Source organism: Rhinolophus sinicus, linkage group LG02 (genome assembly GCF_036562045.2).
Source record: "Rhinolophus sinicus isolate RSC01 linkage group LG02, ASM3656204v1, whole genome shotgun sequence".
Taxonomy (NCBI): domain Eukaryota; kingdom Metazoa; phylum Chordata; class Mammalia; order Chiroptera; family Rhinolophidae; genus Rhinolophus; species Rhinolophus sinicus.
This window is the reverse complement of record NC_133752.1, coordinates 49,701,376-49,718,361: the sequence shown is the minus strand read 5'-3', so window position 1 is coordinate 49,718,361 and position 16,986 is coordinate 49,701,376. Positions and strand designations below refer to the sequence as shown.

Sequence of the window (16,986 nt, the reverse complement as noted above, 5' to 3'; positions counted from 1 at the left end):
GCTAAGCTGCCTCCAGCCATTTTTTGCTTAATATACGTCACTCAGGGACTGGCCGGAGGTGGGTGGTCAAACATTAGCATCAGCAAATGTCCTCTGAGAGGTCCCCAGGAGCTTGGCTGTTCCTGGCAAGTGAGTCACAACATGTGAGATGGCCCGACCATGCGCCATGGAGGAGACAATGAGGTCAGAGAACTTTCAACTTGGATGACCCTTTGATATGCCCATCCAAAGGATAAGTTCTCTTCAAAGGAGGGTTATACATAACTGAGCATTTCTGTCCGAGTGGTACCTACAGTAACAAGAGGGATTAATGCAGATTAGTTTTCTTTGGGGTGTTGGTATGCTAGGCAGAGAAGTGGCCTCCCAAAGATGTCTACATCCTGGTCCCTGGGCCCTGTGAATATGTTACATTGCAGGACAAAGGGGAACGAAGGTTGCAGATGGAATTATCTCTGATTATCCAAGTGGGCCCAATGTAATCACAGGGGTCCTTAAAAGTGGAAGAGAAGCAGAAGAAGGGGTCAGTGTGATGCTATGTGAAAAGGACTCAAGTAGCTGTTGCTGGCTTTGAAGATGAAGGAAGGGGCCATGAGCCAAGGAACGCAGGCAGCCTCTAGAAGCTGGAAAAGGCCAGGAAATAGAGTCTCCTGAAGGGAATGAAGCCCTGTCGACACTTTGATTTTAGCCCAGTGAGACCCATGATGGGCTTCTAATCTGTAGAACTGTAATATGATAAGTTTGTGTTGCTGTAAGTCACTAACTCTGTGATAATTTGTTACAGCAGCAATAGAAAACGGATACACTGTGTCCTTAGGATTCTTACCACCACGTTTTTAACAAGCAGACCTAAGCAGAGGCAGGGAAAAGCCCTCAGAAGTGCCATCAGCACCATCAACGCTGCCCTCATGGTAAGGAGACCATGAAAAGATGGTGAATTAAGTAAAAAGATGAAAAATACCCTTTGTTTGTTGTACTTGGGCTGTCCCATAATCCAACGGGATCCTTCATTTGGGGGGCTCCATGAAGAGCTTCTCCATAAAAACCTACTGAATCCAGAAGCTCCAAAGTTTTCCCTTCATCCTATCAAAGCTTATCTCCTATCTGTTAAATAAAGCCTGAAAGTGACTATACTGACTAGATACACTCGTGGATAATGGATAGTACTATACAAATGAATACTCATTTACTGTTTATCCTTTTAGGAAATGCTGGCATCTTTAATGTGGCCTCTTCCAGACCAGCAGCACTTAACCTTTTTAAAGACACAGTCCCAACTGAGAATTCGATAGAAGAAAAATACCACTACACACGAATTCTATTTCAGGGGGGCTCATGAACCCCTGAAGCATCCACTCCTGCCCAGAGCCCCTGCTGTGAATGCTAGGACAAATGAAGAAGGTAATTTGAGAGCTGTTTCAGGTTTGTGTCCTTAAAATCACTTCTTCCTGTTGGCTACTTATTTCCTGCCTACACATAGGCTAACCCTGCTTCAACCTGAAAAACTCCAGAATTATTTATAAGTACATCTTTCCCACTGGTTTAGGAGAACTTAGGGGTTACAGACCAGCAGTCAGTGATGAGAATAAGATCTGAGAAGAATAAAGAATCGGGAAAAGGAGCAGTGAAAAGATAATCCAGTAAGTGGCTTTTTGACAAGGAAATAGATCGTGTAGATAGAGAGGCATACAATCATCATTTCCTGTTAAACAGAACCTGACTACCGCCAGACTGAGGGTGGCCGAGCCCGGGCCAAGAGAAGAGATCGACCCCATGTCCCTGTTACTATCCATCAAGTGAGTGGGTCTTGGCCAACAGGGGTGCATCCATGGGCAGTGCTATCCCAACCCATCCCCACTCCAGAGCTGCCCACGTGTCTCGTGCCCAAATCACTGCTGCGTAGAGTCAGTGGCTCTCAAGATGGTGTCACCTGAGGATGCCCATCAGAAGGACTTTCATGCAAACCCTGAATCGTGGGGCCAGCGAGTCCTCCCTGCACTTGGCTTCCACAATGCAAAATGCAGATGACACAGGGACATGTCCTCAATCCCTTACCAAAATCTTAGTCAGATGTGCTTCAAAATTCAGAATTTCTCAGATTTTAGGAAGGTAACGGAGTGCCTATGCCCTGTAGTAAGGCCTATAGTGGGTCTGTCATCAAATATAACCGTATGAATATTCAGACTAAGTAGGGGAAATAGCTTAGGTCAGATGTGGGCACCAAATGAATTCATTAGAGCCAGTCTTCCCTCTAAATTAGTTATGAAATAATTTTGTTTTCCAAGTTTTTGATGTTCAGAACTGCAGTTAAGGACATGTGGCCCTGTAACGATTTCACAGATTACTGTTGTGTACATTAAAAAAATTACAAGGTCCCCTCCTCTAGCCACCCTGCCCCTCATGCCTTCTTCTGTCCGGTCATTCATCACACTGAATTATACGTGGCCTAGGTCCGTCTCCCCTTCCAGAGTGTGAGCCCCTTGTGGGTAGGAATGACAGCTTGTTCACTTGTGTATGGCCAGCAGCTGGCCCACACTAGGCGCATGTCCCCAGTCGTGTGGAAATCAGAATTTAACTAGACTTCTAAATCTCTCAGCCAACCGGACGCCAAGAGGGTGGCAGAAGCGCAGCCAGAGGTCCTCCCTCACTGCTCCTGAGCCTGAGCAGAGCAAAACCCCAATTTGCCTATTCAACGCCATCCCAATGGTGCCTGGAGAACCTTGTTTGCACTTGAAAATACTTTCTTTTTTTTTCATAAACCCAGTTAATATCCACCAGGAATGGTGCTGGCCAGGGGGAGACTTGGGAGATTAGCAGTTTAGCTATCAGCAAAAATGTATCTGAGTCCAAACTCTTCCCTTCAGCCTCTCGGTTAAAGAAGCACCTGGCAGCCCCAGGGCACGCTGGCAGGTCAGCTTGGACCTCTGCTTCTCCAGGGGCTGCTCCCACACATCAGGGACAGTCTGGGCACAGGGCCAAGGGAAGCTGTGCTTTTAGTGCTTTGCATTTCTTCTTCCCTTTGAGGACTTCCAGCCTGGCCAGGTTTGGAAGGCTCTCTGCCCTGCCCCTTCCTCGCTGCACTCTCCCATCGCTGAACGAGAGAAGCCCAGCAGGACTCCCCTGAGGAGACTGAATGAGCCTGGAGATCTAAACACACTACCAGACAAGGCTTGACAACCACTGGGCTAAAAGAAAAAAATGACTTGGAAAGGGTGTCTCCTTTCCAATGAACAGAGGGGGAAGATTCAAGAGGAAGAGGAAGTGAAATATGGACTTGGAGGGCTGTCCTAGGTGAGGGTGGTCACAAGGCCCTCTCCCCGCTGGGGCCAGGACGACCTCCTATGCTGGCTGGATGCGTTAACGGGGTGCCGGTTAGCTTAGCCCCTCAGCCACCTCTCAGATGCACAGTTACCATCTAGAAGCTGATGTCTTCCCACACGTTATCACTGTTAGTGGCTCAAAAACATTTACAAAGGGCCCTTGTATCTCACATGGCAAAGGAGCCGGGTCCAGGCTGCCTTCTAAGATGTGTCTTGTCCCAAGCAGAACTGCACTAGGTTTCCACCTGCTCGAGAAGCTGGGGCATGATTGATAGCAGTGTCTGCTTTTCAGCTAATAAAGATGGTTGGAAAGCCACTGACCCTGATTTCAAAGGGGCCTTAGAGCAGGATTCCATCAACCTCCGCTTAGAATGAACAAATCTACTGGACCCAGACATCACTGAGCTCTCTATACAGCGGATTTACAGCACCAAGGAGGACATGTCTGCTTCTGGGAGTGATATGGTGATGCTGCCAGGCCACTCCTAGTGTCAGGCTATCCTTCTGGTGGGGGTTGGGGGGTACGGGGCGCTGGGCAGGCAGCTGCTGCATCTGATTCAGTCCTCACACCAGTTCTAGGAAAGACAGTGTCAGAGCCCTCTGCCAGGCAGGTGAAGGTTTGTGCCTAGAGCTATTTGAGGCTTTCTCCAGAGGCTTTTCTTCACCTCTTCTGAACAGCTTTTCATCCAGGCATCTTAGGGGTGATACAAGCACCACTCCCCACCCCCACCCACGCCCCCAGGAAACAAGCTCGCTCCACCCCCTCAAAGCATTCCAAGTCCAATGTCACCGCTTCTCCTTCCTTTTTACTCTCCTCCCTCCAGTGGAAACCCCACTCCCTCAGGTAACAGCCTATGTGTGCTAAAAGCAATTCACACAAATGTGTGGACTCCTATTAAGGGGAGCCCCCTGCAGCTATTCACATGCAGAAAATGCTGCCTTCATCAACCCCAAGGAATCTCAGGCTAGTGGAATTTCAGGTAATGTGTCAGGTAATTTGACAGTTGTACAACAAATCTGAGACGCTGGCAGGGGATGCGAGGTTATGCTACTAGGGACACAGCCTCACTCCAAGGCCACCTCCCTCACCCCACCACGTAGCGCCTCCAACCCACAGGGTATATATAGGAGCCACCTGTGGTGCCTGTTGAATGCAGATTCCTGGGTCCCACTCCAGAGGTTCTCAGTCTGTAGATCTGGTTAGAGCTCTAAATCAGCAGAATCTGCAGGCTCAAGAAACAACTCAGACGACCCAATGCAGACAGTGCGCAGACCACACCGAGGTACCGACTCGCTCATCACCTCTTCCTGCTCTCGGTTTTGACTGCTTTCCTCTTTCGAAAACAGTCTCTCAAAAGTTATTTTCCTCAAAGAGCTGGAGGCTGTAGGTAGGGGAAAGGTGGCCCACATTTTCCATGTGGAGGATGTAGCCAGAATTACCCCAACTGATACTCAATACTTAGGTATTTACAGATGCAAATGTCTGGAATTTGCTTCAACCTAATCTGAAAGGGGGGGTGGAAAGCTACAAAGGACATTACAAGGATACCTGATGACATTTGACTATACACTGTGGGGTAGATACTATCAAGGTTAAATTCCTGATTTGGGTAACTCGACTGTGGTTATTATTATATTATATTATATTATATTATATTATATTATATTATATTATATTATATATGATATTCTTATGTTTAGGTAATACATACTAAAGTATTTAGAGATGAAAGGCCATGGGGTGTCTGACTTATTCTCAATGGGCTCAGAAAAAATAATACACATATGTGTATACATACATATAGAGAATATAATAAAGCGAATGGGACAAGATGTCAATTGTTGAGTCTGACGAGATTATATGGGAGTTCCCTATATTATGCTTACAACTGTCCTATGCGTCTGAAATTATACATCAAAGTAAAAAGCCACAAAGAAAAAAATCCCAGATGAGTGGAGGGCGTGGGGGACGAGAGGCTCCATTCTCTTCACTTGTGTATGTTTGAAATTTTCTACCATTGAAACAATTCCCTGTGGTTTGGGTGGCACTGGCGCCGGGCTAGCGCAGAGCCTCGCACCACTTCCATCAGGGGTCAGGCAGTGGTAGTGAGTTCTGCCTGAATCTGCGGTGCGGCCTCCACGCCGTGTCCTCCCGGCTCCTAACACCAAAAGGAAATAACTTCACAATCTTATTTTCACAATATTATTTTTTTTCTGACGATAAAATTAATATCAATTCTTTCAAGGGGAAAATCTTCTATAAAGGCAATTATAAGCCAGAAAATAAAAATCACCTTTCAGACATACATGGCCTCTATCACAAAAGGAGGTTTTCTGAAGACAGGTGAGTTACCCAAAACCCCAGAATTTAAATTAGGCTGTAATATATTTCCTTACATGATTTGGGGGATACAAATTTAAGCCAGAATGATTTTTTTTTAAAGTTCTCATTCAATTAGAATAAAATTGTGAAAGAGAAGCCGAAGATTATATGGATCAGATGATAACAAGAGGATGATGCAAATGCAGAGGTGATATTAAAAATATTTCACTACCCACAGGCTACCAACCAATCAAACAGATGTAGCTTTAAACCCTGCAGCTGAATGACCCTTTAGCTCCTGGATTGTTGGGAATTCCAGAAGTACCTGGAACAGCACCAGCTATTCAATATTTTAACAACTGATAGAACCACAGTGGTGTGCACTGATTGAATACCAACTCTGTGCACGAGGGAATATTAGCTTTAATAACTGTGGTTTATTCCAATCCTCGGGGGAACCATGCGACGTTTAGGTTCACATCCAATTTATACGCAGAGGGTAGTGACTTAATTTTCCCCAGAGCTCCAGATGGAGTCAAGACCCTGGAATAATTTGAGTATAGCTCAAAAATGCTAATGACTCATCTATTTTTCAAGAGCTACTGAGTCAAACACAATAGGTATGGGGAGGGGAGATGGAAGGGGAAAGATATGTGTCATTATTTACCCTGACTAATGAATCTCTCCTTTTGCGTATACATACAGACTCCAGGGCAAACCAAACGCACTGGGGACACTCAAATCATAGTTCTAGTCACAAACTGAGAGTAAAGATGAGCTTCATTGCAACCATCTGCAAAAGCTTCTTAGGGGGCCAGCCTGGTGGCTCAGGCGGTTAGAGTTCCATGCTAACTCAGAAGGCTGCCGGTTCAATTCCCACATGGGCTAGCGGGCTCTCAACCACAAGGTTGCCAGTTCAACTCCTTGAGTCCCGCAAGGGATGGTGGGCTCCGCCCCCTGCAACTAAGATTGAACATGGCACCTTGAGCTGAGCTGCCTCCCGGATGGCTCAGTTGGTTGGAGTGCGGGTTCTCAACCACAAGGTTGCCTGCTCGACTCCCGCAAGGTATACTGGGCTGTGCCCCCTGCAACGAGCAACGGCAACTGGACCTGAGCTGAGCTGCGCCCTCTACAACTAAGACTGAAAGAACAACAACTTGACTTGGAAAAAAAGCGTGGAAGTACACACTGTTCCCCAATAAAGTCCTGTTCCCCTTCCCCAATAAAATCTTAAAAAAAAAAAAGCTTCCTAGGAACATATTATTTATTAGAGGAGTGGACTGACAAGCTGCTCCCTGAAACAGTTAAATTTTAGAAATTCACTTCTAATATCATGATTTCACACATGGAACTTTTAGAGAAGAGTATTTTCCCTTATCTACGCATGCTGAGAGATCACTGCTGGTTACAGAGCTGGGGGCACATCACAGCTGTTTCTTTGAGTTACAAAAGATAGGAGTGTAGAGATGGGGTCTTTGTTTTTTTACACAGTGCCTGGCTCAGGACATAGGAATTAATGGCTTGCTTGATAAATGCTTTTTGATGAGGAAAAGCAGGGTGCTGTGGGAGGGAGATGGCCTTGCCCATTTAGGTCACAGGTCGCATTTATAAACCATTGTCTCTCCAGGGAACCGAGCTGAAACCAGCACAGTCAAATTGCAAGTGTATGATGATATTCATGTAACAGACAGTGACAAAGAAAGAAAATGAATTTAAACCTGAGTTCTAAATTCTATTCTTGTCTCGTTTCATTTCCAAGCCCACTGGTATTCGATTTATCTCCCCCCAGCTCAAAGGGCACTCTCAGGAAACTTCCACAATCCTGAAGCCCTTGATCACCTCATCAAAGTCACCTTTGACTATGGAGAATAATGACCAACTCCTAATACAAGCCACCCAACAACCACCCACGGCAACATTAATTAAGCACTTACCTTAAGTAGTCACTTTATGTGCAGTATTTCACTCCAAGGTTTTACACAAATGGCTATGCTACAGTCCCGCTCCACACATTTTCCCCTTGTCTAAACTTTAAAATATGGTTTTCCAAGCTCTAGCCAAAGCGATTGTTTTGTTTCCCTGATTACATAGTTAGGTGCTTCTTTCTAGGTTGTTTGTGCAAAGAAAAAGTACCTGCTGGGTAAGGTTAAATGGACTTTAAATGTCTCACAAAGTAAAATTTGAGGCAAGAGAACAGAAATCTGGCCATAACTTCATCACTGAGATTCTGTGTCGCCTGAAAGATGAAAAAAAAATGACCAACCAAGAAAACTGTTTATCCGTCGGAGGAAAGTATGTCATCATGGAAAACCTTAGTCAAGAACACATTCTACGTCACTCCTTTTCCCTTAGCCTGCACGCAGAGCAACCTTCCCCGGTCCCACCTCACCCCTGAGAACCCAGGAGAGCAACAGAGAGCCTTGCAAGCTCCCTGGGGAGGTCAGGGTGACACAGAGGGGGGTATACCCATTTCTGGGGCATCGACAAAGGCTTCTCTCTCCCCAAGCCTTACCCCAAAAACCACATGGAAAGTTCTCTAACGGGAAAAAAACAATTTTAAGAGATAAAATGCAAACTTTTCTTAGAAAGAAAGGCCACACAATGATTAAACTCATTCATTCATTCATGTATTGCTTCATTCATTCACCCAACACTACTGCATATGTTGAGCAGAGGCCGTGTCGCAGGTCCTAGGGGGGCAGAAGTGTCATCGAGGGGCTCAGAGCTTTGTGGAAAAGGCAGACATTTACAACTCACTGCAATGACAGCAGGATCAGAGACAAGCATGGGGGTAAGGAGTAGAGGGGATGGGCACACTAACATATGAAACCAGAGTCTTTGTAAGGAATGAAGGTGACACCAAAGAGGGAAGGGGCAGAGGAAGCCTCTGAAGCAGAGATATTGGCTGTCCCAACAGCCAGGCCCTTTTTTTCGTTGGAGCAGGGCTGGGTTTTGTTTGACTCTTCACCCACCCTTCCCACCTGACTAGGCTGAATCCTTTGCCAATGATGGGTTTAACAAGGGACCTGGGACACAATCTCGAAAGTGAGAGTTACGGAGTCATTAGCTGTGAGCCAACCAGGAAACAGTTTTCTCTCTGATAAAATGAGACAGCAAGGGCAGCCACTCTCTTCTTCTGTAGGACATTGTTGTAACTCCACGTGCTGCCTGGAACTCTGGCAGCCATCTTGTAACCATGAGGAAAACTAAATTCAGCAAGGCCACCGTGGCAGAAATGAGACCTGCTCTTTGATGACATTTACTGAATCATCCCAGAAATGCCAGGATTTCTTATCAGTGACATTAGAAATCTTCCTTATCATTTAGGTCAACTGAAATTGAGTTTTGTGCTACTCGTGGCCAAAAGCATCCTAACTGACACAAATTAGCTTCACAATTCTGTGATGGGCAGCCTTCCCCTGAGGTCTCCTCACCTTTACCAGCTCATCTGTTAAATAGACAAGTGGAGTTCCCAAGGGCCATGCACAGAGCCTCCCTGTTATTTTTGCCCAGCTCTATTTATGAAAACAAAATTAATTTTCTAGTCTATGAATTAAACATTGCTGCTAAGGCTGAAAGATTTTAGCAACAGCCTTTTTCTTTTTTTTGGCACGAGAAGCAGATCCTGCCATGTTCTATATAGGCTACAGTGAGGCAGAAGGGAAGGAGGGGAGGCAAAGGTGAGGCGGCCATTAAAAGGAAAAAGGAAGAGCTGCCAAACCCCACTCACGTCCAGCTTCCCCGAACTGTTGGCCGGTGCCTGGATGGCAGGCTGGGGAGTTTGCGTCCCTAACTCGAGCATGAAGATGCATCACGGGGAGATCTTATTACACTCAGGTACTGATTCAATAGGTCTGGGACGGGGTCTGAGAGTCTTTATGTCTAACAAGCTCCCAGATGATGCTGATGCCACTGGCCCTTGAACCACAGCCTGCCAGGACCCACAGAGCCCGCCAACCTTTCCTAGAAGCACCAGACCCTGCAGTGACACCAACAACTGTGGAAATGGGGAGCAGAGCTGACTACACCTGCAATGTGAGCTAGTGAGAATGAGGTTTTTAAACTCGGGTTCAAGGGAGGAAATGAGGTGAGAATAACCCCCTTATACATACCTTTTAGAAACACAGGAAAGAGTAGAGAACAGAGGAAGAAAGGGGGAGGGGCACTCTGGGTATCCTGGGGATGTTTTAGTAGTAATTTAGTCCCGGGACAATACCTCTGAGTCTGTGAATCAAATGCCAGCTGAGAACCAGTATTCCTAGCCTCCCCTCAGCTCCAGCCAGCCTGAGGGGCCCAGCTCCAGTGTCTCCTGAAAAACTTCAGACTCACCCATCCCTCTAGCAAGTGACTGGTCTAGACACTGGGCTCCAGACCATTCCATGATAGCAGAAATTGTTGGTGTGTGTGATAGGCTGAGAGGAGGTGAGAGTCAGGCAGAGGCTGCTTGGGCTGCAGAAGCCCGATCTCCTCCCCATCCTTCTGGTCCTGCTGAACAGACTCCTGGCCCTGGATCTGGGTGGCCACCTCCAGCCTCACTGCATCATCAGGTCCTTGAACAGCCTGCTCTGTCTCTCCCCCTCGCCCCTCCTCGGGAGCTCTGATCACACTGTAGCCTGTGGCTGCAATGCCATCTCTCCCAAACCCCTGGGCCAGCAAGCCTCGAGCCTCCTGCCAGCTCAGTCTGGCTAACCCCCACCCCCCACCCCCCGAGAGCCTCCCCAACTCCCCGGGCTGGTGCTCTGTGACTACTGCTGCCTTGGCAGTTATCAGCTGTGCGCCAGGTGATAACTGCCTATCTGTCTCTCCAACAGGCGCCTAAGTGCCATGAAGTCAGGGATGGTTGCAGTGCCCATCAGGTGATGGGTGAGTATTAAGTATTATTAAATAAGGAAATTAGGTCATGGTTCTCAGCCCAGCTGTGCATCAGAAATACCTGAATGGCTTTTTCAAAAACAAAAACAAAAAGCCAGGCATCACTCCTAGAGAAGCCAATTCGGTACGTCTGAGTGGGTGGGGGCCCAGGCTTGTGAAAATTTTAAAGGCTCCCCAAGTGAATCTGACAGGCAGCCACTTTTGACAGTTACTAAATGGAAGAAATGAATGAATTAGTGGATGGCTGAATATGCGACTGCACCAGCCTCACAGTTGTGAGGATCTCTGTCAAGGCCATGCACACACATAATGAACAAACGACAGGCATTGATGAGGGAGGACAGCAGGTACGTGCTGTTGTGGCCACCAATCCACTGCCAGGAGAAAGAAAATTGGAGACAAACTGCCTTTAGCCCAATCGGGGCTTTCTGATAATCAGGGGGCTGGTGGGAACAAATCTCAGCCTCCAAAGGAACAGCTCAATGAAGGGAAGGCACGAAGGGATGCGCTGAGGGGACGTGTGACTGAGGCAGAAAGGCTAACAAAGACTGTGCCGGCCTCCAGACCAAGTTCTGTACTGTAGCGTTGCATTTCCCTCCAGCAACGGGCTGTACTGTTATTGTCCTCATAGTATACAGTTGGGGACACTGGGGTTAGGGAAGGGGAGTGATCTGACGGAGGCTGAACTTGGGGGACTGGGCTTAGAACCCTGATCCCGACTCCAAAGCCCATACTCTCAATCCCAGAGTTGTGGCACTTGCAAAGAAAGAGGACATGTCACAGCAGAGGGACAGGCAGACTACATGCCAGGGACTACAGAATGTCAAAGTAAATGCTCAGGGAGAATAATGACACCCAAGACAATGTTGTCTTTTGTAAAACCTTAAAGAAACCACCATGGCTGTGTCATTCATTTGTAAATCTATCAATGGGCTTTTCCAAGCAATTATTAAAATGTATACAATACACAAAACTAAGTAAGGTGAGATCTAAAATTTTATAGCAAAGTCATGATCAAATATTTGAGCTTAAAGGCTATGCCTTCTATTTGAGCCAAAAGTGCTCTAAGTCTCACACAGCCGATGAAGCCAGTGCAGGTTTCATGGCCTAAGCCTCTGTCATGGGAGGTAATAACAGCACTGAGTGTCTACTCTCCGACAGGCCCTTTATCATATGCCTTAGTTCTTAAAACAACTTTCAGCTCAGTGTTATTGTCCCCATTTCACAGACGAGGAAACTGAGGCTGACAAACTGGAAAGGGACATGTGTGAAGCTAAACTAAGTGGCAATGCCAGGATTCCAGCCCTGGTTTCTGTTGTGCAGCGCTATGTCTCATGTCATGGTCATGGTGGAATCTGCAGTGACCTTGACCAGTCATAGAAAGAAAATTGAACCAATAATGTTAACCTCAACCTATATTTATACATGCTAGGACTATCGAGCCAGCCGAAGCACACTCTGTTTTCCTGGTTTTGTGGCACTCCAGCCTTCGGTAAAGCTCTTAGTGCTTGTCCATTTATTAAAAATGCAAACGTTGCAACAACAGTGGGATGGGAATGACAGGGCTTAAAAGGAAGATGCACTTACATTTTTCAGTTTTTTAGTAGTTTAATTGAGCATTAAATATATTTTTTTTAAAAGATAACTCAAGAAGACAGGGAGATGAGGGAAATCAAAACTGAGAGCCTAAGAGATTTAAATAAATGATTTGGTTCTGTGTCGACAGCAATTGTCCCCAAAGGCAAACACTAAAGACCAGGTGAGTGGTCAGCTGAACAAAAAGATTCTTATCTACAAAATAGTGGTCTTTTGGAGGAAAACAAATGCAAGAGAAGGGAATGGGGGGAGGAAGGATAAGAGGAATTGTGTTCATTTCTCTTTGGAGACTTTGAGAAAGAACCCTTGTTTCCAAAGCCAAAGCAATATTTTCATGCAAGAGAGGCAATGAAACCAAGTATTGTGCCAGCTTTGTAGAATTTATTGTGCTGCAAGGCAGACTTCTTTCCTTCTCCTAAAGAAAAACAGCCAGTCTTAGGGCCAGTAATGACAATGGCAGCTAACAATTACTGAACACCAACCAAGCACTAGGCACTGTGTTAGGTGATTTACATGTATTTATCTAATTTAATTCTCACAATTTCATGAGCAAGTAGTATTAATATACCCATTTTACAGTTGAGAAAATTGAGGTTTATAGACATTCATTTGTCCAAGGCCATGCAGCTAAGTAGGAGAGCAGGGCTTCACATTCAGATCTGTCTCTCTCTTGAGCCCTGATTCCCCTTGAAAACCTGGAGGCCACACATTCTTGGGGCTCCTCAAAACCTTAGGGACTTGATGGAAAAAGCAGCAAAATCCAACAAAGACAACAGGACCATCCTAAGTGGTGGGTGGAGGTTACCCGATGCTTGACAGAAGATAGCACATGGCAGGGCAACTCTCAGAACTGGACAGGATTTGGTAGAGCAGCACTTTCCAAACCCCAGCCTCTAATGTCCCTCCCAGCCCCCAAACTGCCTTGTTAATCCCTGCGACCTGACCTCTCCGCCTCCTCCCTATAGGCTCAATCCCCCTCAGAATGGTACAGATGTTCCAGCAACCAGAAGGACACCAGAGAATCCTGTATTGGCTTAACAATGGTCACGTTTGCCCTGGGGTAGGATGGAAGAAGGGAGCAGGGCAAATGACTGCTTTGCATGCCTGGTATTAGGTTGGTGCAAAAGTAATTGCGGTTTAAATGGCTTTTTAAAAAATAATTGCAAAACCGCAATTACCTTTGCACCAACCTGATACTACCATTGAAGTTGTCCCATGAGGGAAAACACCCATGTCTTCACCGTAGGACACATTTAGGGGACTCAGATGACATTTCAAGAGAAAACCAGAAAGGTCCCTGACATTTCTGGAAACCAATAGCCAGAACACTTGGAGACAGTCGGGGCAAAGCTCCCTGGGAAGGAGTCCCAGAAATTCTCCTTTGACCTTATGACTACTGCTCCTTACTCCCCTGGTCTATTCATTTTGGGATTCAGGGCATGAACTAACTGCCCCTTGGGCCAAAACCCCTAAAAGCAGGCACTTTTGTGAGCTCAATCCTTCAGGTGAAGATTTTTCTTCCAGTGGGAGTTTGCATTCTGTCCTTGAAACTCATAAACTCATCCCTCAGGACCTGTGGGCACGAAGAGCATTCCGTTCTAAGCCTGCCCACTCGGAACACTGCAAGGATAAGAAGCGTAAACAACTTGTTCTGGCCCCAAGGACAGTCATGAAAAGGTGGGAAGTTAGGCAGTGGAGGAGGTTGGACTAAACAACTTGATAGATCTTTCATGCGTGACATTTTTACCACCATGCAAATTACTCTCCAGACACTACACACCTAACACATCCTCTGCTGTGTGTACTGCATGGATGCCTCTTGTTTCCAGGGCAACCTCACCTGGGGTGGAGGGCAGCAAACAGTGGGTGGGCTAAGCCTATTTCTTTGACAACTCAGGTCCCTGAAGTGAAGTAACAGCCCACTGGTGCATGAACTCAGCCCTAAAGCTGGATGGAGCTGATGGGGGTGGGGGTGAAATGGGCATCCAGGGGGCGGGGGGGAATTTGTGGGTCAAGGCACCAGAGATTTCACTGAAAATAACCCTAGTTATGGTGCCCCCTAGCCTTCTAGTTGCCCTAAATATCCTAGCCACAGCACAGCCGATCTTAGCTATGTCTGTCCCTCATTTCTTCTCTCACAAGATACCCATCAGGTAAGATTCATTTGTTTGGAATGTTTCTAACTCACAGGTTTGGACCCTGAAACTACAACATCCACTGTTTCTCTCTCTCTCTCTCTGCAATGAAGCACCAGCAGGGAGAGAATCAAGATTCAGAGAATGGAGCTGATGAAAAGTAACTGAAACAAAAGACTATGCAGGGAGGTGTAAGGATGGGTTTGGCAACATCACCCACAAAGAGGAAACCAGATTCCTTCTGTGTGTTGACTTCTCCTGGGAAGCGGCGGGAGTTTGGGATGGAGGGAAGTGTCCTCTGACCAAGGTCTTTCAGCACAAAGATTCTGTCTTCACCACAGAAAGCAGCCTGGATAGGGCAGAGGTGGCTTGGTAAACCAGAAGAGAAGGCCTTGTCCTTGTGGCTCCTGGGGGGCCAGCAGGGGGCTCGGTGGCTGTGGGCCCTGTGGACCTCCAGACATGTAAGACAATATTTTAAGTGCTCACTTCTCCCTGAGTTCTCTCTGACACTGCAGCTATTAAAGCTAAGCCCCAGTCCCCTAGAGGCAGGTGGGCCCTGAAGTCCAATGGCACAGTCCTGCCCCTGGGGGGGGGGGGGCGGAGCTGCACGGGGTTCCAGAGCAATGGGGGCTCTGGGTGTCAGCGTAAACGTGTGTTCATGAATGAATGGCTGGATATCTTACAATTTATTAATAGTCACTTGGAGATAAGAAGACAGAGCAAAATTAAACCAACACATAAGGAAGACCATGGTGAAAAGGATACAGTATAGAGGAGGTGCGCTGAGGGGGACGGCTGAGCAGGGAGGTTACCCAAAGCTTTTAGGGGACTTTAAAAGGCTTCATGATTCCCAAAGACCCCTGCCCCTCTCACCATTTTTCAGCCACATCCCCCTAAGAGGGTAGCCATGGTCTACACGGGTTTGCTTCCAAGAGCAGGGACGGCAGGATTTCAAGGAAAGGCTTGGAACCTGAGTGGCCTCAATATCAACCTAGGCATTTGACCGGCACTATGTCAAATAAAAAGCTTTGTAGAAAGAGGTCTTATTTTCTTCCTTCCTCTTCCCCTCTGGAAATAAAAGTAGGTGGTATTTCTGGCTCCCGTTTCTTGGTGATCTCAGAAAAGGAGCTGAAACAGCTTCTTGGATTACCTCGTCAGATTCTCAGCCCAGGGATATCAATACCTGCACCTTTTGTCCTGGCTCCTGCCGCTCTAGTGACCGAGGCCAAAACCAGTGACTGGGGCCAGAGGGTCTTCCAGGTGGTTCAGAGGTCATGCAGCGCCCCCGGGGCCTGGGCAGTGGGAGGGATTGGCAGGTGGTCGACTCCTGCGCTACTGCCCCTGCCAGATGGGGTGCAGGTGCTAGGAAGGAGCGTAGCTGGAGAGCCACAGGTGAGGTGACAGACCCGCACTGGCCAGAGGGGGACAGAGCCTGGAGGGGGCTCTGCACGGCCACAATCGGAGCTTTGTGCTGGGGGCAGAGCACTCTCAACATGAGCTCGGTGTGCTTGCCAAGAAACTTCTGGGAACACAAAGAGCAGCTGTACGTGAAAGATCACGGAGGGTACAGGGATAGGAGCCTTGCAGGGACCAGGACGGGAACGGGTTTCTCCCACCTCGTGCGCGAAAATCAAGACTGTTCCTAGGCCAGAACCCTCCACCCCCTGCACCTCCTCTCTTGTCCTTAACTCGGCCCCAAGGTCCGTGGCCCGCAGAGGACACTGCGAAGCTGAAAGGCAGCAGATAGGAGAGCCCCTGGGGCCCTCACGGGCAACACAACCAGCTCCCCTGTCTTCCCTCCGTCGAAGCCTGGTTCGCACAGCGTCTCCTTAGTGCACCTCTGCACACAGCTGTGGCGCCGCAGGTCTCCGGGTCCCTCCAGCTCTCCATCCGGGAGCCGGCAAATGCGCCTACTTAGGCAGACAGCAGGGGAGGCAGAAGTTGAAAATACCTGGACAGAAATACCTGTCGGTCCCAAAGGGCGGGGAGCTGCAGGCCAGGGGAGCCGGGGAGCGTCGGGTGAGGCGAGGGGAGAACGAACGGGGCTCCGCACAGCCGGTGGCCGACCAGCGACCCCGCGCACCCCGGCGCGGCCTCGCCACGGTGCCCGGGGCTCAGCGGGCGCCGGCAGGACTTACCCCAGAGCAAAGTGAGCGGCTTGGCTTTGGGGATGAGCACCAAGGAGTACACGGCAGCCGAGTGGAGCAGGGTCATCAGGATGACGTTCCTCCAGACGATGTTCTGCCGCTGCCAGCGCGCGCCCGGCCCCTCCTGGCCGCCGCCGCCCTGCGAGCCCTCGCCCCCCGCACGGATTTCCTCCGTGGCGTTGCGGAAGGGGACCTTCGCCCAGTCGACGGCCCGGCCTGGCATGGCTGGGGAAAGGTGGGCGCTGGCGGCGCGACAGCAAGCAGGCAGAGCTGTGCCGGCGCGGAGCTCTCCGGTGGGGGCGGGGGCTTCTGCCTTTTAGAGGGGATCTTTGCACCTCCCGTCCCGCCTTCCCGGCCCTCCTCTGGTTCCTTCTCTCTTCCGCAGACGTTCAGCGTGGCCTAAGGATGCAAATCTGGGAGCCCGGCATCTGTTGCTGGCGTATTACCCATGCCGCTGCTGGGGCTGAACTAGGCTGCAAGGAAGAGGGGGCGAGCACGAGGGGCGGGAGGGGGCGCGGAGGCGCTAGGGGAGAGGGTGTGAAAGGAGAGCCGAGAAAGCGGCGGGGGAGGCAGCGCTCGGAGGGAGCCGGGCAGAA

The 16,986-nt window shown here is 48.5% G+C and overlaps 1 protein-coding gene across 1 annotated transcript in view; it reads right to left on the bottom strand.

Annotated features, from left to right (window-relative positions):
• Window positions 1-16,986, bottom strand: part of SCD5 (stearoyl-CoA desaturase 5) — a 143,230-nt gene extending 126,244 nt beyond the window's left edge. The window contains exon 1 of the mRNA XM_019731353.2: window positions 16,382-16,986. Within this exon, the coding sequence (XP_019586912.2) occupies window positions 16,382-16,613 (232 nt within the window). The 5' untranslated portion in view covers window positions 16,614-16,986. The remainder of the gene's footprint in view (window positions 1-16,381) is intronic.